The 22,930-nt window shown below is 56.9% G+C and overlaps 6 protein-coding genes across 6 annotated transcripts; 4 read left to right on the top strand and 2 right to left on the bottom strand.

Moving 5' to 3' along the window:
• Positions 1 to 1,035: 1,035 nt before the first annotated feature.
• On the top strand, positions 1,036 to 1,705 carry QBC33DRAFT_564344 (uncharacterized protein; the record flags this gene model as incomplete). The annotated part of the gene is made up of 2 exons (XM_060430371.1): positions 1,036 to 1,492; positions 1,548 to 1,705. 2 exons carry the CDS (start codon positions 1,036 to 1,038, stop codon positions 1,703 to 1,705), a joined length of 615 nt encoding a protein of 204 aa, XP_060278105.1.
• A 319-nt stretch (positions 1,706 to 2,024) lies between these two features.
• QBC33DRAFT_564343 (uncharacterized protein) lies at positions 2,025 to 4,338 on the bottom strand (the record flags this gene model as incomplete). Its single annotated transcript, XM_060430370.1, has 3 exons — positions 2,025 to 2,698; positions 2,754 to 3,908; positions 3,960 to 4,338. The coding sequence occupies 3 exons, from the start codon at positions 4,336 to 4,338 to the stop codon at positions 2,025 to 2,027; spliced, it is 2,208 nt and encodes a 735-aa protein (XP_060278104.1).
• A 312-nt stretch (positions 4,339 to 4,650) lies between these two features.
• On the top strand, positions 4,651 to 12,419 carry QBC33DRAFT_564342 (uncharacterized protein; the record flags this gene model as incomplete). The annotated part of the gene is made up of 7 exons (XM_060430369.1): positions 4,651 to 4,810; positions 4,871 to 4,921; positions 4,984 to 5,397; positions 6,068 to 6,538; positions 6,591 to 7,687; positions 8,678 to 10,641; positions 10,709 to 12,419. The coding sequence occupies 7 exons, from the start codon at positions 4,651 to 4,653 to the stop codon at positions 12,417 to 12,419; spliced, it is 5,868 nt and encodes a 1,955-aa protein (XP_060278103.1).
• A 385-nt stretch (positions 12,420 to 12,804) lies between these two features.
• On the bottom strand, positions 12,805 to 13,745 carry QBC33DRAFT_564341 (uncharacterized protein; the record flags this gene model as incomplete). The annotated part of the gene is made up of 4 exons (XM_060430368.1): positions 12,805 to 12,972; positions 13,047 to 13,181; positions 13,205 to 13,606; positions 13,722 to 13,745. 4 exons carry the CDS (start codon positions 13,743 to 13,745, stop codon positions 12,805 to 12,807), a joined length of 729 nt encoding a protein of 242 aa, XP_060278102.1.
• A 344-nt stretch (positions 13,746 to 14,089) lies between these two features.
• On the top strand, positions 14,090 to 14,474 carry QBC33DRAFT_603709 (uncharacterized protein; the record flags this gene model as incomplete). The annotated part of the gene is made up of 1 exon (XM_060432205.1): positions 14,090 to 14,474. The coding sequence occupies exon 1, from the start codon at positions 14,112 to 14,114 to the stop codon at positions 14,472 to 14,474; it is 363 nt and encodes a 120-aa protein (XP_060278101.1). The 5' UTR covers positions 14,090 to 14,111.
• A 4,179-nt stretch (positions 14,475 to 18,653) lies between these two features.
• Positions 18,654 to 21,459, top strand: QBC33DRAFT_603701 (uncharacterized protein; the record flags this gene model as incomplete). Its single annotated transcript, XM_060432204.1, has 3 exons — positions 18,654 to 21,054; positions 21,321 to 21,339; positions 21,455 to 21,459. Exons 1-3 carry the CDS (start codon positions 19,045 to 19,047, stop codon positions 21,457 to 21,459), a joined length of 2,034 nt encoding a protein of 677 aa, XP_060278100.1. The 5' UTR covers positions 18,654 to 19,044.
• Between the last annotated feature and the right edge of the window lie 1,471 nt (positions 21,460 to 22,930).

Here is a 22,930-nt window from a genome sequence, read left to right as displayed (position 1 = left end):
GCTTTGGCAAACCGGTTCGTCCAATGCAGCATGCTGGATCTGTATATGGTTCGCACGTACCGGGGGTGGGTTTAGCGACAAAAGGTCCCTGTGTAGCTTGTATTGGAGAGTACCTGGAACTAGCGCCGTTTTTGCGGCACGCCCGTTTCTCGCTGCTGGTTAGCGCCCGACCAAGATTCTCCGTTTTATTTTCACCCTGCACAACGACCGTGTCTGGCAGCGGGGCAAACCCCTTGTCCGAGACCAGTCAAGAAGCTAGTTAAGCGGTGTTAGCTTGTCGCTTATCTTTATAACTCAAACTCAACTGGCTGGAGACCAGATCGACACCATTATAGCGATGCCTCAACATTCTGACTTGATTTAACTCGCAGAACGACCACAACACCCCATGCATTGTAGGCTGCAAATGATATTTTTGGTGTCGCCTCGCCGAGGCATTTATTTCTGTATCGGCAACATTTGGTTGCGAAACTAGCTGCGACAGGGCTATCAATTGCTCTTGATCTGCCGGTGAGCCAGAATGCATTCTTGCTTGCTTTCTAAGCCACGGGGTGGTAGATGAATTGCAAGACTCGGTTCGAAATGTATGCTCAAAAGCGTGCCAAATGCATGCCAAATGCGTGAGAATAACTTCGTGTGGAGCTTCTATCTCGCCTGGGACCCAAAACAAGATCCCGCTTGGTACAGATTAAAGAAATCCCGTCCCATCAATGATTGGGAAACCCCTCAGCCCGTCACTATTAAATGGTATAATCCATCTCACAAAGATGGCGTCTTTGCCTAGGTCTTATGTCCTTAGGCTCCCTTTACTTGCCCTTGATGTCCAATGCAAGCTCTGCCCAGGCAGACAACGGGAACATGCATGCTGTTTGCAGCTGCCTCCCCACTTCCCGCCAGCTATAAACTCCGTCATGCCATGCTTCTCTTCCCCCAACCCTCCTCAATCTGTGACAACCCATCGAGACAAGTCCGTCCTTTCTACAAGTAATATCGTGGATAGATGCTAACATGACGATAGTCTGAGCCACACTCCCGATGGAATCACCACCAATTCCCCGAGCCCGCGGCAACGACAGCAGGCAACCACCATCCTCCAACCCCGCGAGACCACCAGTCAGCCCCGCCCACGCCGGCAACATGGGCTCTCCGTCTCCCTCGCAGTCGACATCAGCCTCGCGCCGCGACTTCCTCGACATCGTCCGCCGCGGCGTCGACGGGCACAACCTCGGGCCGCGAGAGGCGGAATTCGTCGAGGAATACATCCGGCGGCACCCCAGCCAGGACGCGGCCTCGTCGGGCGGACCGCCGCTCTCGCCGTCGGCGGTGACGCTGTCGCAGTACGGGAATCTGCCCAGCCAGGTTGGCGATGTGCCGCAGCACCTCGTCGAGCGGAAGATGAGGGAGACGTGGGACGAGTTCCGGTCGCAGGCTGTACGCGAGGCTGCGAGGGAGGTTGAGGCGGAGGCGGAGGCGGCGCGGTTGCGGGAGGATGGTAGGACTCATGCGCACCCCGATAAAAGTCCCTGCTGACAAGTGTGATGCCACAGCCAAGGCTAAAGCCAGTGATGCCGTCACTGCCCAGCTCAAGGCTGATCTTACCCAAGCTATTGACCGGTACCATGCCGCGCTTCAGGAGACGGTGGATTGGGACAAGGAGATCAAGCGGCTAATGAGTGAGCTCATGCTGCACGCTGTTTCTCAGTGAGGTTAACGAGGGTATTTCTGACCGAAGATGCAGTGTTGCGGGTGGATGGTGGATTGTCAGACAGGTCATAGCCATTGTGCTTTTCTTGGCGGAACTATCAAAGTGGTCGTGTAATCCAATGATTTCGAGGCCTAGACATCTGTTTGTCATAATAGAGTCAAACCCGGGTTCCTTGATCATATTGCCATTCTCGTTCAAGTTCTCATCCAAGGTCTCATGCAAATACCCTCATTGATCGATCCCGAAGAGAACCCCAGGACATATGGATACTCCTCCCAATTTCACCACCCCTTCAAGCAAGTCTAATCTAAGTCTCCCGTCAATCCTTCTCCGTCATCTCGGCCTCCTCCTCCAGCCACGCCAGCAGACCCTCGGCAAAGTCGCGGATCTCCTTATCGCTCTCCATGACGGCGACAAAATCACCGGGGCTCCGGACCATACCCAGCCGGGCCTTGATCGTGGTTTTTAGGTCTCTCACCTCCTGCGCCAGCTTCTCACAGCGCCGGACATCAGCAACAAGGGCCTTGTGCGCCCTCTTCGTCGCCTCGAGGCTCTCCCCCGACATCAGGCAATACGCCCACGACACCTCGGCAGCATATCTCACCAGCGCCATATGCGAGTCCGTCGCCGCCAGCACAACATCCGACCCCCCACCACCGTCCTCCCGCTTCTCCTCCGCAACAGCCGCCCTCCTCCGCTCCCTCACCTTCCCCCCGGCAACCCTCTTATAATCCCTCAGCCCCAGCGCCAAGCGACACGACCGCGCGTTGACGGGCCCCACACCTCCGCCGGCCTCGTCCAGCCACCGGCGCACGCGCTCCTCCTGCGCAACGCGGAAGGCAACCGCGCGGTCGACGACGCCCTCGATGCGGGCCAGGTGCGCGAGGACGGCTTCCTGGGATGCCGACACGGCGCGGGTGGCGGCGCCGACGGAGGCGCGGTAGGTGTACCAGGTTGTGGCGGGGAGGGGGGTGTGCGTTGCTGGGTCGAGGTCTGGTGGTGGGTTAGGATTGGGGGGAGAGCAGAGGAGGGGGTGTGGCTTTCTTACGGTATTTCCCGCTCTGGGATTTGCCGGTCCAAACTTTCAACATGGGCCCCTCGGCGGGGAAGAGGGCCATGTCCCGCAAGATGGCGCGGACCTCGTTGGTCTCGTGGCTGACCTGGTCTTCGAACCCGAGGCCGAACTTGTCGCTGAACTTGCACGCCTCCTTGGCTATCTCCGAGGTAGAGCGATGGGGGGATGTACTGTCGCCGTCCTGCTGCTTTTGGAGCACCAGCGTGTCCCACAGCTTGACCAATTCGCCGACATGGTGGTCAGGAATAGCTTCGTCCTCGACAGCCTCGTCAGCTCCTGCCCCCTCGATTCCATCCCCCCCCAACCAACCCTCCGCCATCCTCCTCGGATCAGACCTCTCAACCTCAGCCTCAACAACCACCGACCCATCCATCAACGCCCCCCTCAAATCCACAAGCGGCCGCACCGGCATCCTCACCACAGGCGTAGCACCTGCCCCCGCCAACTCCGTCTCAGCAACATACACCGTCGTCGTCGTCATCGTCATCGTCGTAGTCCTCTCTCCCCCGCCCCCCAGACACGCAACAGGCCGCACAACGCACCCCCACGCCGCGGCAACCTGCCCGGACACGTACACCTTGGCCCGGTGGCCCTGCCACCCGGCGACGAAGCGCGGGTCCGCGACGGCGCCGAGGAGGGCGCCTGCGAGGGCGGCGATGGTGCCGAGGGTGCGCCAGGTTAGGAGGGGGTTGGCCGGTGGGGCAGGAGATGGCGGGGTGGGGATGCTTGGTTGGCTGGCCCGGTCGGGAGTTTCGGCATCGGGGGTGGGGCCCGGGCCGTAGTACTGGCGGTTGTCGTGGTGGTTGTTGTGGATGTGGATCTGCCGGTGGTCGGCTACGATGGGGGGGCCGTTGGCTGGGGGTTGGATGCTTGTCCGGAGGAAGGTCTGGAGGGTGGCCTGCTGGACCATTTCGGGGGGTGGGCTGGGGACCGACGGCGGTGATTGTACGGCGTACTGCACCAGGGCCTCTTCGAATGCTCCGGGGACTTTGTAAGATTCGGCATCAACGGCGGGCATGTGAGGTGTCGTCTCGTTCGTTCTCTTCTTGGCACTGCTGCCAGCGTGGTGTCTCGGGACTCCGTCCGACGGATTGAAGCCAAAAGGGATTGTCGACGGTGCTTGGGCATCTGCAAAGTGTGAGAACGGAGGACAATGCAGGTTCCGAGCAGACAACTTACAATATTCCTCATCCGGGCCAAGTTCTTCGAAGACGCGGCCACGTTGCTTGGAGTCGCAATTCTCGCAGTCATGCACCGACGCGGTGGAACTGGCTTGCCCGCTGCCTCTTGACGACCCCATTATAGTCTCCTGCTTCTTCTTCAACCGCTGTAGATATTTCGCGTCAAGCACCCGCCCCTCTGACCTCTGACCGTCCTCGCTGATCGGGGGAGGCGGGATGCCCGCAGAAGATACAGAACTGCCCGATTTCCGACTGCCCTTGCCTGCGGTGATCTCGTCCTGTTTGGCCTTGAGCTGCCGGAGATATGCCGGGCCGAGAGTCTTTTTTACCGGGGCCTGATGACCGGGGGGGTCTCTGGGGGGTTCGCTGCTTGACATTTTGCATGGGCTTCGAGTAAAAACAAGTTGGAAGTGGAAATTATGTGGAGGTGAAGAATGAAACGGGAAAGTGCAGGGTACTGGGTCGAGATACGCGTTCGTTGGTGTGGGGCTTGACGCTAATCAGTTTCTTTGCTGTCACATAGGATAGGACGGCCGTTTCCCTCGTACACACACCAACTTTACCGAAATAAAACTAACTGTCAAAACTTGACTGGTTAGATCAAAGGACTTCCCAACTGAGAGTTCTCGACCGAGGACAAGACTTGTCAACCAAAACACCCCCCAGCCGATGCAGTTGTCTCACGAATCATGGAGCAAAGAAGGCAGATGCCGAGATATGACCAACGGCGCGGCCATGTGAGAGCCGATGTGAGGGCCGATGGCGCCATCCCCGCCTGGGCGTACTTTGGGGTGGCAGGGCTAGGGCTGGCGTTGTTGCTCATTTTCTCGTGGATCCGCGGCTGGTCTTGTAAGTACTTTCGCCTTTATTGTACAGCCTTTGGCATTAGCTAACCATCACATTTCGCAGCTCCCCCATCATCAACGAACCCCCCCGACAGCCAACTCGTTCTCTCCGATGGTAAATGCCCTCCCCCCCCCCCTTCGTCTCCAAGAACAACCCTCCCTCCTAACTCTCCCCAGACCCCCTCACCGCAATCTGCACCACCTACCGAACCATGCGCACCACCGCCCCCTTCCCCCCCGACAAACCCCCGCCGACGCTCTTCGACTTCCTCGGCGTCGACGTCAACGCCCCGCCGTACACGCGCTACCAGTACCCTCATCTCAGCTCCGCGCGCGACGAGTTCCGCTGGGCCCTAACGCAGTCGTACGCCAAGGCGTCGGCGCCGCTAGCCGCGCGGTTGGGGGGCGCGGTGGTGCGGGCTGGGCGGAAGGGCGGGGGGAGCTGGGTTGAGCGGCGGTACTTGGTTATGGTTGCGTCGTATAATATTCTTTATGGTAATAAGGCGAGGGATTATTACTTTAGGTATTTTATGAGGACGGTGAGGGATAAGAGCGACAAGGAGAAGACGGTGTGGGTGGCCAGGGGGTGGGGTGAGATTGAGAGGTTGTGTGGTGAGAAGCTGAGGGGGTGAAGCTAGGCAAGACTTTGAGTCATGGGGAGTTTGTGATGCTGCCCTGTCAAATTCACTAGAAACATGTATGGGCATGAGAGGGCATGTGGTATGGATATCATGATTTCATTCATTCACCCCTGTATGCTGTGAGAGTAACCTTAGGTTAAAATCGGGTTACATCACATAATGCCGATACTTTATCGAGATTTATCAGCAATCTAGGATCTAGAGTACACGTGCCAATGCAGCACTGGGGAAATCTCCGCAAATCGCTCTCTACCAGCTCCCAGAGATATCCCCGGATAAGGTCTTGGTTGTGGGGGCTGGTGTGGAGCTGCTCTAATAGGTACCACTGGCACGATTTTTTACACCTGGTAATTATATTTCGACAGATGGAGTATGGATATCCTGCGAGTAGGTAGATCTGGAGGGGTTTCTGGCCCCGCAGGCAAAGCTGTGCGTGGGAATACAGCCGTGAAACCAGAGCCCGCCCAACCAATTATTCCCCAAGCTTCCCCGTCTCAATCTCCTCTTCCATTCCATTTCTACCGTCTTCCCGCGCGAGCAAAACTAGGGGTATTCATATTGCCAACCCAAGCTCTCTTGCCTACCCGATCAAGGCGGACACAGCTGATCATCTTAAACAGCCTGTGCTCTAAAGACTCGCGCTCCCCAATCAGAAGTCAACCCGTTAGCAAAGCAGATGGCATCTCCCGAAGAGGGCCCTGGCTCGGGCCAGCCCGGTGCCGAACCCAACGTGATTATCGAGAGCATCACCCCAAAATACACGCCCGGCAAGGAAGATACCAGCCCCGACCTCGGCCCCGGCCCGGTCCCGAAATCGAACAAGCAGCTCCGAGCCCAGCAGATCCTCGCGTATCGGAACCATCTCCTCAACATGCCCGATGTGTCCAAGATAGGCGACAAGACACGGCAGCGGCAGCTCGACGCGATTACTCCCGACGTCATGGCCTGGGCCAAGAAGCTGTGCCCGTCCGGCGACCCGGGCGAGGGGTGGGACAGCAAGTGGGAGAATGGGAACTGCAGGAGCCTCAACTCGTCGATCGTCTGGATGAGACGGTGGGCGGCGGATGTGGAGGAAGGTGCCGATGCAAACGGTACTTGCTGTGATGCCCTCCATTTATTGGGTTTGCTGACACTGTGCTCCAGTTACACCTCTCGTTACTCCCGCTCAAGCCCAACCCGGTCCCCCTGACGGTCCTGAAGACGCCACCGAGGCCAGTCTATCCGTCGAAAAGAGAGTTGGGAATCTGGCAGAACAAAACCAGAGGAACTCGTCGGAACCCAGAGACGAGGCCGTGTTCTCTCCCAGATCAGGCTCCCCGGTTGGCTCGAAAACTGCCAACATCAAGACAAACACTGACAGTGAAAATCCCACTCAACCAACACAGCATCTGCTGCAGCATCCAAGTCAGATCGGATTCAGGAACGTGTTCTCCAACACCTTAATTCCAGCTCAGACGACGATCCCCTTAGCTCAGCCAGATCCGCCACCAGCCGCCACTCTCTCCCCCTCATCAGCTCCCGTGCTAGCCCCCGTTTCAGTCACAGGTCTAAGCCCAACCTCAATAACCCCCGCTCCAAACCCAGCTCCGTTGCTACCTCCAGAGCAAGGCACCCCCGCCAAGACCTTTACTCCGCCATTCCTGCGTCCAGCCCCAGCCCAGGCTCTAGTCCCGTCACCCCTTCGCTTCCAGAAGACCAGCCAAGCCCTCCACGTCAACCAATCCGCCCACATGCACGCCAAGCCTACGCCCTTCATGCAGCACAGCATCCAGAAGACACAGTTCCACAGGACAGACACGAGACTGTCAACAGTCCAAAAGAAACAGGACAACCGTCCATCCACCAAGCAGCTGAACCCGAAGGCGGATTTCACCCCACCAAGCGGTGATCTACGGACTGCTGGTTCAAGATACGCCAGTCCCAGTCCCGGTCTCAGCCTCTTTGACATGTCTCCGCACCGCCCATTGCCCGAGATCCCAGGCGGTGCCTCGCCGGCGGTCCGGAATGCGACGACTCACATGTCTCGAGGAGATGACACGCGCCCAGGTGCAGGGCAGCAGGCCCGTCACACCATAGCTCCCGAGATACCAACAACTCACGCCCCAAAGACAGGCACCGCGCTAAAGCCCAACACCCCCGTGACGGTGGTGAACTCCAGCCGGACGGAGACCTGGATCGAGGACCAGCTACAGGGGGAGAGTGCATCTAGTAGTCGTGCTAGACCGACCAAAACCCCCGGTGTGAGGGTGACCATGAAGAGGCAGGCCAGGGAGGGAACGGTGGTCTTGGACAGGCTGCCTGCAAGGGGGGATGGGGGGCCGGTTGTGGACTGCGGAGACGGGAGCTGTGGGAGGGGGAGGTGTAGGCGCTGCGTTGACAGGTGGTGGGTTTGGTATCAGGCGAGGCATGTGCGGCGGAGGGGGGGGAAGCCGGGGGACGAGGGAGTAGGGGATGGGTGGTTGGGTTGATGGGATGGGGTTTGGGGGGGTTGGGAATATCTCTTTGGGTGGGCTTGAGAGTGGACTTTTGGGAGTTGTCGCTTCGGAGTGGTTGACTAGGAGCAGGCTTATGGGAGTGATGTCTGGCATGGGTTCTCGGGACAGTTTTCGTGGGATGGGTTGCAATTAAAGGTGGGTTGAGTGGACATGGCATTGTCCTCTGGGTTGGACAGGGGGTGCAAAAATGGCGGCTTAGTAGGTTGTTTTTATGGGATGGAATGTTGGGAATAGAATGCTGGGAATGGTCTTGTGCGACCTCTCCGGAGCTAATCACCTGTAATTGGATTTGGAAAATAGACTCGGTGAGTCCGAACACAGTTCACCTCACCGGTCGAAGACGGCTTAGTGTGGTAGACCAATGCCGCTTCCCGTTCGGCACAGGAGAGAGAAAAAAACTCCCCCCCAAGTCTTTCATTCATTTTCCTCAATTTATTTATTTATTTACTTATTTATTATTTTTTTTGGCAAGGACATGTCCTTGTCTCTCATCTCAAAAAGAGACATTTTGGCATTCGTTCTTCTTGGTTAATGCTGAGCGGTTTTGGTCTCCCCTTCCGGACCAGGCCTACTGTTCACTCGATCAAGGCTTTTTTCATCAATCCGAAGCCACTCCTCCACCCCGCCAGGATGTGTCGCGCAAACAACGAAGAGGTAGACTGCTCATTTACTTGCCTAATTTTGTTCCTTATCTCCCGTGCAATTCCGAAAGTCGCACTGACTGACGCTTGCCAGGACATCTGCGGCGTGCCCGTGAGCTACTACCGCGACAAGCTCACCGCCACCCCGCGCGAGCGCTTCCGCCTCCGGCTCTGCCACGCCGAGAAGGCCAAGATCCTCGCGGCTCTCTGCCGCGCCGACCTGGCCCCGCTCCGCAGCCGCGACGTCGACCAGCACGACCGCTTCTTCCGCAACCTGTACGGGCGCTGCAACCTCGACTTCGACTACCGCCCGTACCGCCTGCGGCAGGTCGTTTACGACAAGTTCATCGACGTCATCCCGGGGCTCGTCCATGCCGCGAGGAAGGCTTTGGGGGGAGGACCCGGAGGTAGCGGTGGGGGTTGGAGATGGGATGCTGAGGCGAGGAGTCGCTTTGGCGACGAAGCGAGCGTCGCGGAGTGGCTCGCCGCGAGGGACAATGTAGGATTGCCGGGTATCGGCCTTGAGACTCAGAACTTGAGGGAGAAAGTCCAACTTCGGGGTGGCCCTGAGAACCAAGTCTCTCCTCAAGACGTCAGACGGTTGACCTCGACTGACGGGGACATGGCTGAAACCCAGGGCATTGCTGAGACCAGCTGGGACAGCTCGACTGGCCAGAACATGGTCAAGACAGTCCGGGATATTGCCTCGACCGGCCAGGTGTTGTCAAAATTGGACAGGGACGGCGAGAAGCAACCGTATCTGCATGATGGCCCTGCTGTGGGGAAACAGGACCAAGCCCGGCTGGACGTCGACGTGCTCCTCGCAGCGGCAAGCAACAACAAGGACGGGGTAGGATACGTTGGCCAAACCCCGGGCGGAACGCCGAGGTCCGGTGGCTTCGGACTGTCCACGAGGCATGCACCACGTCTCGAAGATAACCCCGGGAATTCGGTCAGAGTCGAAGGCCGGTCTCTCCGGGAGCAAAACCAGCCGCACCTCGGCTACCGGACAGAGCATCAGCAGCGCAGGACCCAGGCTGCCGAAGACGTCGACATGCTCATGGCTGTCGTCGTGACGGGGCTTCCGTCAACACCGACGTGGACGCAGACCTCGGCAAGAGTGCCAGCTACGAGCCCCCGCGCCGGCGAGCGTCGGGAAAACGACCCTCAGACAGGTGCCTCTCCCAGCTCGCCGCCCGTGACGACTCTTCCTCTCAGGCCTCGCGCCCCACCGACCACGCCGACATCACGAGCCGTCCCAAAGCCAGCTGCTGTTTCCGCAAGCATCGGCCGCCGTGCCGCTGAGCTGGCTCGTCAGCGCCTCGAGAAGCACCAGCGTGACGCAGAGCCTGTCACGCCTACTCCCGTGAGAAGAGGGGATCGCCCGCAGAGCACCGTCACCAACGATTTGGAGTACGCCAAGCTGGAGTCGAGTCTCCTCACTCTCGATCACACAACAAGGGACCGGCTTGCCGCCACCAACGCGTGGATGAAGCTGTCTTCGGCTGGACCGCTTCGAACGGCGGACGATTTAGTCCCGGGGGTAGATCGCCGGACCAGCACCAGCATGGAAGTTGGTCTCGACGCAGACGACCATGGCCGTCCTCGGTCGAGGCTGGGGCAGAGGGGCAGCGACGCACTCCGACTCGGAGCCCAGGACCAACCACCTCCCCACCGTCCGTTATTCCCGCCGTCAGCCGAGAGGCGAATCCACGACCTGAGCGCCGACAATCGCGCAGGTAATAATACATCATCCCCCTTCGGCCCTCCTCTGCACCTAGACAAGAGACCCCGCGGCTCCGGATCCGGCGACGGAGCAGCCCTGCACGAGAAACGTCGTCGTGTCGGCAGCGGCAGCGACAACGACGACATGTTTGCCGTGATGGCGGAGCTCAAGACCAGGTTCGATCTCATCCGGAACACCGACAGCGACAGCGGCTCGGGCTGCCGAAGACGTCGACATGCTCATGGCTGTCGTCGTGACGGGGCTTCCGTCAACACCGACGTGGACGCAGACCTCGGCAAGAGTGCCAGCTACGAGCCCCCGCGCCGGCGAGCGTCGGGAAAACGACCCTCAGACAGGTGCCTCTCCCAGCTCGCCGCCCGTGACGACTCTTCCTCTCAGGCCTCGCGCCCCACCGACCACGCCGACATCACGAGCCGTCCCAAAGCCAGCTGCTGTTTCCGCAAGCATCGGCCGCCGTGCCGCTGAGCTGGCTCGTCAGCGCCTCGAGAAGCACCAGCGTGACGCAGAGCCTGTCACGCCTACTCCCGTGAGAAGAGGGGATCGCCCGCAGAGCACCGTCACCAACGATTTGGAGTACGCCAAGCTGGAGTCGAGTCTCCTCACTCTCGATCACACAACAAGGGACCGGCTTGCCGCCACCAACGCGTGGATGAAGCTGTCTTCGGCTGGACCGCTTCGAACGGCGGACGATTTAGTCCCGGGGGTAGATCGCCGGACCAGCACCAGCATGGAAGTTGGTCTCGACGCAGACGACCATGGCCGTCCTCGGTCGAGGCTGGGGCAGAGGGGCAGCGACGCACTCCGACTCGGAGCCCAGGACCAACCACCTCCCCACCGTCCGTTATTCCCGCCGTCAGCCGAGAGGCGAATCCACGACCTGAGCGCCGACAATCGCGCAGGTAATAATACATCATCCCCCTTCGGCCCTCCTCTGCACCTAGACAAGAGACCCCGCGGCTCCGGATCCGGCGACGGAGCAGCCCTGCACGAGAAACGTCGTCGTGTCGGCAGCGGCAGCGACAACGACGACATGTTTGCCGTGATGGCGGAGCTCAAGACCAGGTTCGATCTCATCCGGAACACCGACAGCGACAGCGGCTCGATGGGGGTTTGGGCTCGTCGGGATGGCGTGGTTGGTAACGGGCTGGATGGGTTGGTGATGGTGACGGGGACGGAAGATCGGGAGGGTGGGTTGGGGACTGGCAGCCGGGCCCGACGTGGCCATCCCGAAGAGAGAGCGGGGGTGGCGCTTCCGGCAGCGTCCGAGTCTCGGCACGATCTCGTAGTCGATGGCCATGCGAATGTCTCCGTCTCCGTCCCCCCGAACCCCGGCCCGCGCCATGGCATCGCTCGCCTGGGCCTGGATAGCCCTTCGTCCGGAATACATCAACTCCCATCGACGCCTAGGGATGACGAAATTGACCCGGCACACTTGGCTTTGATCCCAAGGGCGGGCAGACAAGATAAAAACGGACGGCACACTATATCCGCCCACCACACCTCCCCTCCACCTCCCCCCCGCCAAGTGTCGCGCCAACTCGCTCCAACTGCAGTCGAAGATTCCAGACCAGTGAACCTCCCCTACAGACCCAAGGGACAGGTCACCTCCGGGCCTTCCGACACGCAGAAAGTCCTCCATCGCACAGGCAGCCTCGGGAGGCATAGCCCAGGGCAGCCAAGATGGAGCAAGTCGCCATCAGGACGCCCAACCACGGTCACGACCAGGCACCCCCAGCCTAACATCAGCACCGCAACTCAGACCACTGCATTTCCAAGGGGTATCGATCGTCTCCAGCCAAACACCCCCCCAACAGCACCACCTCTGCCGATCCGCACGTACGACCCATCCGCCCCCTTCCAGCACATCGGAGAGATACTACTCCGCGATGCGTCTCCCCGGGCCGGACGGGGATCAGATCACGCGCACCACCACCACCACCACGAGAGCGTGGAGTCGCTGCCACGCGGGTCTTGGGGTACTGGGAGGAGTGGGGGGAGTATTATCCCCCCGCCGATCCCGACAGCTACGAAACCGTCTGTGGGGGAGGTTACGGGTCTGGAGATGGAGCGGGATGAGGTTGGTTTGTGATTGGGGGTTGGGGAGAGTGGTGGTGGGGATCGGAATGTGGGTTGGATGGTGAGAGAGAGGTATGACGATTGCGCTAGCGGGTTGAATAGGTTGGTTGGGTTGGTTATCGAGGAGGCGGGGGACGCATGCGTGAGGAATGGTACGGACTCTTCTGGGCGGCCAAGCACATCGTCCTGTAGGGGCCTGATGGCCGGTGCATCGGATTCGGGCCGGTGCACCGATCTCCTCGTGCTGCGTTGACGCGAAGTGGCCGGAGCCAAGGTCTCTCGCATGGGTCGCAATGATTCGACCGGGTGATCCAATTCGCTTCTGGTGATGGTGATGCAAGGAACGACAAGCAAGCGGTCGCGACATCGCTGACCGTTCCGATGCGGCCGAGCGGATACTACACTTCCGGGATGCCGTGCGGGCGTCGAGGTCTAGTGGTCGCGACCGTCCCCGGCCCGTACCGGGCGCCCAAATTCTGGATCAGGTTCGACAGCCCGGCTTTCGCTGCGCCGTAGACCTCGTTGCCGAACGCTTCGAGACCGTCCACGGAGCCGATGCTCACCACCTTTCCGCCCCGCTCTGAGCGGAGGAGGAGGGGCATCGCCGTTGGATGCAGAGGGATGGGGCTTTGAGCGCGACGGCGATGTCGAGGTTGAATTCGCCGTTGGAGGATCCCTTGTCCCGACCGAATGCGCTGGTCGGATCCCCGAAGAGGATGACGGCGTTGTTGACGTGGGTATCCTCGTCGCCGAACACGACGTGAAGGTAGTTAGTCTGCGCCCTTCATTGCGGGGAACCTGCTCGATGTACCCGGACAGGAGCTCAGATTGATAATCGGCGAGATCCGGCATGTACCGCTGCTGTTTGACAACGTCCGGGAACGCGACGCCGGAGACGGAACAGCCAGCCAACCTGACGTCGGCGACCACGGCGCCGGCCTGCAGGCGGATGGCGCGTTCGCCGAGATCCGCCATGAGCTGGCTTGCACGGGCGAACAGGAGATCCCCCGTGAGGATAGCGGCGTTGTTGCCGAACACCTGGTGGCGCTCGGGACGCCGCGACGCTTGTTGGCGCGGGCGGAACGGAGTGGTCGGAGCACGATTGCGGACGGTCCGGTGCCCCGTGCGCTCGAATTGGCGGAACGGCTGGAAATCTGGCGTCCGTTCCTGGCGCCGGGCGTCGGGCTCGTCAAACCGCGCCTGGGGCGCCTCGGGGTCGTCGAATCCATCGCGGAGTCAATCGTAGCGTCGCAGCTGTTGGGTTTTTCCTCCCTGCCAATGCGGCGCGCTACCAGAAGGACTCGACTCAGCATACTTCACGCCAAAGGGGCGGATCCATCCGCGTCACCAGTACTGGCTTCGCTACGCCAAGTCAAGAGCTTGGTGTTAGCCTGCTTCAGTAAGACCAGGACAGGAACGGTGTCGAGACCGACACCCCCCGACGTGTAGAGACCTGTCCCAGCGGCAGGGCGGGGATCAATCTAGACTAGGGTCTCGGCTGTGGGAAGATTGGTCGGGAGGGCGACGGTGGTCTTCGACGCATCGCAATAATCACTGAAGATCGAAGACGAGGACGAGGAGGAAAACTATTCCGACCCTGTCATATCCGCTTTCACGACTCACTCTCGCACCCTTTCGTGCGATTCCTCCATGCGCAAGCTTGACCTTGATAAGGGGTTGTCAACCTAGGTCTATGCGCCGGTAAATGTCGACGAAGACGCGCCAATCGGTGCTTGACATGCCGACGTCCGAACCCAACATCATCCTATTCTCCTTCCAGCAGAGCTCTCTGGGGCGACACGACCTGCGGAACAAGGCCGGCGACGCGGAAATAGGCCCGGACCAGCCACAAGATTGGCACGAGGGGCCTCGCCGTGGAGATTCACTCGGCACCAAAACATCGGTACAGCGGACACGACGCGCAGGGCCCCTCCACGCTCAAGGCGACGATCCCCGAGGCATGGTGAGCTGCAACAACTACCTGACCAACACGGAGACACCCGAGCTGCACGAGCGCTTCCTCGGGCCGCGCTGGTACAGCTCCGACGTCGCCAGTCCCCAGGTCTAGCCCTTGACTTGCCTCAACCACGAAGCGCAGAATGACTAGGCCCACGCCAACCTCGCCCAGCTGCCAGAGAATAGCCCGTGGATCCTGCCGTTCCACGGCAGCCGGCCGCCTCGATCGTCTCAGAACTGCCGTGGAAGCCGAAAACCGTGTTCTCCGGTCACTGGCACACGAGCGCGGTCGGAGGGGTCGACAGAACGCTCCATGTGAACTCGCTGATGAGCTTCTTCACGAGCCTCGACTACACGCCTTGCTGCGCCTGGGACAAGGAACATTTTAACCTGATCAAGATATGCCGATGCAGTTTTTTGGGGACAAGTACCTCCAAGAGTTTGGGATTAATGTCCAAGCTGCCATGCCAGTAGTTCATCCTAGAGGCTTGATCTTCTGATCGAGGCCTTGCGATTTGGACTTGCTGGGCAGGCACGACCTCGTCCTCGTTGTAAGCAATTATGCCTCCTTCTTTCACAGTTAGCACCTGATGTCATCATTGTCTCCCCAAACACAGGCGGGTGGACGATCAACCATTTACCCTTGAGGGAACCATCGACGCCTTCTTGTTATTTTGAGATAACAGTTGACGTCGATGGGGGAAACCTGGTGGAGAGCAGAGCCTGAGCCGATCGATTTCCCACCTTGGCTGGCTGAGGTTGAGGCGCTTCCAGAAGTCCCACCATGAAAATAGCGCTGCTGAAGCATAGGGCAAGAGCTTGATCATGAAGTTCGGCCCGGATTTGTGGTAAGAGGTAGCTTCAGGTTAGCATCCACCACACCCAAGCTACGCTGTGGAGGTAGCTGGATAGATTCGGATATCAATTGACATGGAATGGCTCCAGGTGACCGAGTCTGAGACGTCGCACTGTTGTTACTGCGGCGACGCGGCTGCTACGGGTCGGGCGATTGGGGTAGGTCGGAGACGTGTCCGTCGCCTTGCCGTCTTCGCTCTCCGTCCGCTGGGCGGACAGGTCTGACCCCGGCCCCAAGATGTGCAACAAACACCATTCCACCCCACGGCACGCCTCAGCACCCATTCACCCAAGCACATTCGTCATTTTCAAGACATAATCCATCTTCCGCGCGCCATCCGGAAGGACGGGGAACTCGGAGAAGAAAGCGGGGTGTACGGCTTTCCACGGACACTTCCCACGTGCCCCGAGACACCCGTCGAGGCCGAACCATGTTCGCGCCACAGAGGACGTCCGGGCCGAGGTCGCGTGAGAGCACTTCTAGCTATGCTTTGCGGCTGGGACCGAGGAGATGGCTGACGCCTGCTAGGGCAGGTTCGTCGAGGGCGTGTACTTGTTCTGGAAGATACGCTGGGTTGCCAGGTTCGGGGAGATACTAAAAGATAATCTCACGGATGCTTCTGGGGGTTCTGACGAGTCGGAGTATCGGGGTGCCTAGTCAGGTTGGTGAATCGACAAATATGTCTTTTGTTAGACTAACGCAGGCGCCTGGGGTCTAGCTTTATTGACTTCATCTTCCCGTGGACAGGTGTCCTCCTGGAAACCAGTCTCGGCAATCGACGTTGGGTCCACAGTATCATTCATGCCAGACTTTGTGCGATCCATGAGGAGCGAGGTCCAGGCATCGAGGGGTGTTGGCGCATCCACGTCTCGCTGCATTTTCTCCGTCGAGACGCTGGAAATCGCCTCCTTCAAGAGATGGAATGCTTCTACGTGAGTGGCCTTCTCCGCCCTCGGTCTTTTGTGGTTCGGCTGCGGCGACCAGCATCTTCGCTGGGTCTGGATGGCGCGAGCTGGCCGTTTGCCATATGTCAGGAGATTAGTCGTACGTCTCACAGATCGGATATCCAGTTTTCTAACACCAAATCCCGTCGAATTTCTACTTTTATTGCGCATTGGCTGACGTTGTCATGTTGTGCAGCGATGCAGGTGTATGCTAGCGAAATAGTGTTGGGGAGGTCAAGGCTGTTATTAGTTTCTCCTCTACACTGCGACCAATGTCTGTTCCATATTTTCGTGTGCCAAAACGGGGCGGTCGCGTTTGTGGCAAGGCCCGTGGCCGCCGGGAGGTGCGGTTCTAGAGCAGCGCAAAGGGGGACTGCTTCCATGGGGGCCGCAGCTGTTCTGCAAGGACATGTGGTTCCGCGGCTGAGGCACGATCGCCGTTGTGCCGAGCGCTACCCTCGAGTACCCCGACGCGCCGGGCAGGCGGGTCAGCGACTGGGTCGCCAGCCCGGGGGGGTGGGGGGAGCCGGAGCCGGAGCCGGGGGCCGGGACCGGGAACCGGGGACCGCCCTGCCATGGATATCGCTTGGCAGCTGGAGCCTCTGGAAAAGATCAAATGCGTGCCCGCCCTTGTAGACGACTTCGTCGTCGTCATCGTCGTCGTCGTCGTCGTCGCCGCCTTCGTCTAGGAGCACCGACCGCCGGCGCCTAGTCGCGGACCCCGTGGTGCGCCAACATCGCAACCTCCCACATAGACAACAGGAACCACTTCCCGAGGCTGACAGCTGGCAATGCAGTGTGTTGAGCAGTCCAAGCTGGAGAAGTTCGACAGCGTCAGCCGAGACTGTCCCGATTTGCCCAGCCTGCAGCGCCCAGCCTGCAGCCTCAACATTGGAGATGGGGAACGTGGTGACACGCAAATAGGGCTGACAGCCTCGTAGAAAGCAACCGGAGCACATCCTCGAGAAGATGCCTCATTAGAAGGGGCCCATCAGACGGGGCACGGCGGCCCGGGCCAGCCCGACGTAGTGCCGGGCCATCTCCGCGGGGCCCCGGCTCACGACTGCCCGGAGTGGTAGTTGGGGCTGAAAATTCGGCCACGATGCCTGCCAAGAGCGGCGCCGCATTTATTTTGGCACTGTACCCAGCAGCACAGGACGGCGACGGTACGGTGGGCACCCTTTAAGTCCTCGCTTGCGAGACCGGGATTGGGGCAGGGCCACGTCACGGTCTTTGGCGAGGGCAACGACAAGCGCGAGCCCCGGGAGTTCCGTCGCGGATCGGGGCCCCGGAGGTCCGGCATGGCGGCGTATCTATAATGATCCGTATGCTGGTCGGTGACTGATGGCGTTATTGGCTGTGCCGCTCACCGCCACCTCTCCCTCCGAGATTCGATGGTACTAGCTCGTCCTGTCAACCCTTCGCTTGGGGACCTTGGCTCATCGATGTCACGGCGCCACCATCTGCGATTGTCGGGCTATTGAGGCCACATCCAAAGACACCATCTTGGAGGGTCAGGTGCTTCAGTAGCTGCCCTGTTGGCAAAACCCTCCCGAGAGACAAGCTTAGACAAACTTGTCCCGCACGTCGATGCTTGACTTTGAATCCCATATGTCGTTTGATAATACCCTGTCATGTTCTGTTCCCTTGATAACACGGAGACGCATGAGCTTATCCTATCCCAAAGCGAGCGTTTCCGTTGCGAGTTTAATGAGATGGCGTTGCACACCAAATTTGGGATTAGAGGTTAAAGGGTTGAGATGCAAAGGCGGATTGACGAATATGTAAAATGCCAGCTTCGTCCATCAGAGCAATCACCTCGGCGGGGGATTGGGTTTTGTTGGCAATCCCAGCGCTGGAATGGCTGTATGCAAAGAGTCGAGCAACTTCCGGGATGCTGCACCCAACTACTTGACTACTTGACTTGTCAGAATCCTCGTGGGCAAGAGAAGATTGAGATTCCTTACACCGGGGAGGTCGGTCAACTGGCAGGTCTTGGCGGAATCGGGGCAAGCTGTCCAGGTCCTTGGACGGTGGACTGACATAGAAGTCAACGATGCCTTTGGACTGCTCGGGCCGACCTTTGACAACACTTCAGTTCGAGCATTTGTAATAAGACGACTCCGAAAGCGGACGACAAAGGGTTTGTTCTATACCGCTGCAACTCGTCCAGGCCCTGAAATATAAGCACATCTCAACCGATGCAAATCAGAAGGTGCATTCCGCACGGTCATATGGGACGGTGAAGCATGGTTCTCAGCGGAGTGATTGAAGGAGGGAGATTTGGAGGCGGATGGGTAAAAGGTGGGTTTCAATGGGGATGACGATAACGTGAGATTAGGCTTCAGGGGCGTTGTTGGGCTTTGTCAAGGTGTCGGATTTGGCAAGGCAGCTCGGCTAGATCCGGCGTATGTCTCTGGAGCACGTGCAAGTACAGTATTCCGTCATTCCGTCTCCATCTCCAATCGCAAAACACCAAAACACCAAAACACCAAAACACCAAAACTCCATGACGCTGTCAGTTCGCTGGTAAATACCCGACCTCATCATTGCCATTGCGTCAATTTAGCATATTCATTTCCCCTTTCCGTCCAAACGCAGCAATCACACACGCCTGCGTATCTCACAATCGGGGACTGGCGGACTCGATCACGAGACTCGGAGACTCGGTCCAAGGGAGGAATGTGGCGTCAACCAACATCCTTTGTTAACAGTTCTAGCGCTTCAACTCCCCAAGTATAAATCAATCGCCTTCCCTCCCCAGATGTGAGCTGTCGCAAGCCATCCCAGCAGCCCCAAAATTCCCCATCTTTGTCGCGCAACCACTTTTGCGAAAGTTCCACACAAAGTCCCCCGTAACATCACGGTCTGAAACCAAAGCTATGGACGCCGCCGCCATCTATGATCCGCTTGGATTTGACGATCATGTCGTCGAGTCGGAATACGTATACCCCGCCGGCGTGGAGGACGAATATGACGGCAATGCTGTCATGCTCAATCCCCAACCGGCCGAGCACCATATTCGCCGCAACTTCAGCTACCTCAGATTGCGCGTTGGCTTGGACCCCCAATTGACGCGACCGGAGAGTGTCATTGGGGAGGGTCCTCTGCACGACGGCGACGGCGACGGCGACAGCGACGACGCCAATGACGCGTCCCCGGTAGCTAATATGCAGCCGGTCCAGCTTTGCTTCCACGATTCATGGCGCCCATCTGGGGATCCCATCTCTCTGCACTTCCAGTCTAGTCCTGACTACCAGAATATGGTAGTCCAGACCCGCCACCCCCCCATCGTCGAGCCCACGGCGCCGAACTACAGCTGCGACTGCGGAGATATCTATCTCAATCCAGTCAACAACCCCGCTCCCGCTTCCCCCCCGATGGCCGGTCTCAAACGCTTGTTGAGAAAGGCTGGGGCCATTTTCTTTGCTGGGTCGATAATCTTGTCCATTATTTTCCACCGCGACACACCCTGTCAACCAGCTGGGACACCCCACTGTGAACCAGCTGGGACACCTTACTGCACTCAGGAGGTCGACACAATTCTCCCGCTGCACCAAAGCCTCATCGACATTGCCAAATTGCACTCGACAATTGCCCCGCACGCACTCCTCTTGCAACCAGGCATGAAGCCAGAACCTTGGTCCCCCACGACCCTTCTCGTGGACTTGAAGTCCCTAGCCTATCGGGTGCTGGTGGATCTGGACGCCATCTTGCCTTCTAGCATAGGGGGTGCGCATTGGGACATATACGAGGCAGCGATGCGGCATCTCCAGCAGGCCGACATGCTCTGGTTCGAGCAGAAGACCCAACTGGCCCACGATCTCACTGCCCGGGCCTCATCCTGGCTAGTCGTGGCGTCACACAATCTAGGCTCACTCGAACCAAAAGAAGCGGCGTGCAGAGTTGCCGCCAACGCCACGACCAAGTCCGACCACACCGGAACCAAGTCATCTTCCTCGGAGAAACCCACAGACAACGACACATGCCGGGACAGAGTAGCCCAGTCCGTCCTCGAGCAAGTCTTCATCGAACGCCTCCTCCCAGACTCAACCCTCCCCTCAACCCCCTCCCAGCAATTCCTCGGCGTAGGCCTCAACCTCGCCGCCCTCGCAGGCAACCTCTCCCTCGCCCACGACCACCTCACCAACCTCGTCCGACTCGCAGACTGCCCCGACCCAGAAACCCCCACCTCCGACGACGCACCCGCCTCTCCATCCTGGGGCGACCGCCTCCGCACCAAAATCGGCTGGACACCACCACCACCCCCTGATCCCAACCCCAACCACCTCCTCTGCACCCGCATCACCACCCACATCCAACCCCGCCTCGCAGCGCTGGCCACCCTCACCGCCGGCGTTGACCACGCAAGAGACGTAGCCGCGGAGGTGGAGGCGCGCGTCGACGGCCTCAGGTACGTCGTCACGGCTCTGCTGGTCGGGCCGGCCGGGGAGGCGGGGGAGGAGCAGCACCCCGAGTGGGAGGCGGTGTCGGAGGCGCTGTTTGGGCATGTGGAGAGGGAGGAGTGGGAGGATGCTGGGTTTGCGGTGGGGGTGGGGAGGGGGATGTGGGTTGAGGTGGAGGGGGGTGTGGGGGTAGAGAGGCGGTGGGTTTTTGTTAAGAGGGGTGAGGCGGATGCGCTGAAGGATCTTGCTCGGGTCGTTGAGACGATCCGCCCGGCTGATAATGCGGCGTGGTTTGGGGAGTATGTTATTATCTACGACGGATCGGGGGATGTGTCGGGAGCGACTTGCGGCCGCGTCCGGTACCGGCTTCCTGGGGTTGCTGAGATGAGGGAAGCGATCGACTTGGCTGCTAGTGTCATTGGCTACGAAGCTCGCGGCACCTTGGCGGAATGGCAGCGCCGGGATGCGGCGTGGGAGTCTCCGTGGGTAAGGTCGTCTGCGGCGTGGCAGGTTATCTGGGAGGGTAGGGATAGGGGATTGGGAGAGAACTTTGGCAGCAAAGGGGGAGAAGACGAGTTTCGCGATTCTCCAAATCAACAATAGCCTGCTAGCTAGGGTAGATAAGGAAATACAAGGGTATATATATTACTGCTGTTAAGAAAAGTAAAACAATAGTTTATATTACTAAACCTTTGGAAAAGACAGTAGTACTTTAGGTTTAACTTTAGTTTGCTAATTTTTATATAAAATAGTTTTATATACAATGTTATTGTATGTGAAGTTTGTATAGTTTAAGTTGATATAGTTTGAGTTGATATAGTTTAAGTTGATATAGTTTAAGCTGATATAGTTTAAGTTTAAGTTAATATAGTTTAAGTTTGTATAGTCTAAGTTGTTAATAGTTTTATAAGTATTATTTACAAGCTTTTTAACACTATTATACTATTAAATATATAGTTTAAACTATATTAGTTAAAGTACTTTAGTTTAAAGTATTTTAATTTAAAGTGTTTTAGGTTAAAGTATATATGTAATTATCAAGGCTTGAAAAACTATAAAATAGAGTAAGAGGGTATAGAGAAACGCTAGCCTTGCAAATAATGATATTGATTAGACTTTTACTAATCTCTGCCTCTTTTCTCAATTAGAGTAATCTTTGCTATATGTATGGAAGTGGAAGCTCTACTCTTAGCTCGCCTTTTAGGCTCTCCCTTTAGCTATTATCCTCTTGATACTTGTCTAGTTCTAGCAACGCCTAGTCTAGGCTACGTTTTTGTAGTTAGTAACGTAACTAGAGACATAACTAGAGACAACTATGTTTAGTCTTTGTGTTAGGCGCGGCTCTCGCGTTAATTAGCTATAGTAGCTGCCTTAGACTTTTATTGCGTTAAGCTGCAACATTTTCTAGCGCGAAGGGTATAGCTGCCTTTAATAGTAATAAGCTAAAGCTTGCAAGGTTAATCTAGTAGCTAGTAAATTCTTTAGCATTTATTAGGTATTTTAAGCTATATATTTGCAAATCTAATGCCTTTGATACTAACAATTTTTTGGGGTTTTTATAGTTTTATTTATACTTGCAATGCAAATTAAAGCATTGTAGTATTTTTTATTTATTTTTTTCTTTTTTTTGCGTTAGATAAAATCTAAGCAATACTTAGTAAAAACGCTTAATGTAAAAGCATTATAATATAATATATATAGTAAGTATAACTTGGTATCAATGCTATACCTTGCATTTTATTCTAATAACTCTTTTAGCAAGTTAAAAATATAACAAAATCTTAATATGCATTTCCTAAACTATAATCTAACCCTATTTAAAACTAGCTTTTCTTATTATATATAACAAAAACCTTATTGCTTTTTATAAAGTCTCTTTTTCCTTTAGCTTTTGCCTTTCTATTCTTTTACATTTCAATTAATTTGCTACAACTATACTTGCAATTACAATAACATTTAATGCTATAATAATGCTTAATAAAATAGATAAGCTAAATTTTTACTTAATTGTTATTTTTAAAGACAATTTGGCAAATGGCATTTAAATAATAGCATAAACTTACTATCTTTATAACCTTAGCTTATTTATTATTACTAGATTTCTATTTGCTAAGATAAAGCTAACTAATTAGCAACTAGTTAATCTTTGCCTTTTTATATATGCTATTTAGCTAGCTAATAGAATAGTGTTAGCTAAATCTTATCAATAAGTTAGCAATATAGCATAGCATTTAGAAAACCTTGCATAACAATTAGTAAAAGCATTTAAAGATGCTGCTAAACATTTATTACTAAAAGAAAGCAAGGCTAAGCAAGACAAGATATAGCTTTAAAAGCTATTACATGCTATTAAAGTACTGCA

This window comes from Phialemonium atrogriseum (assembly GCF_030411735.1).
Source record: "Phialemonium atrogriseum strain 8032-3 unplaced genomic scaffold QBC33scaffold_52, whole genome shotgun sequence".
NCBI lineage: Eukaryota > Fungi > Ascomycota > Sordariomycetes > Cephalothecales > Cephalothecaceae > Phialemonium > Phialemonium atrogriseum.
This window is presented reverse-complemented; position numbering and strand designations above follow the sequence as displayed.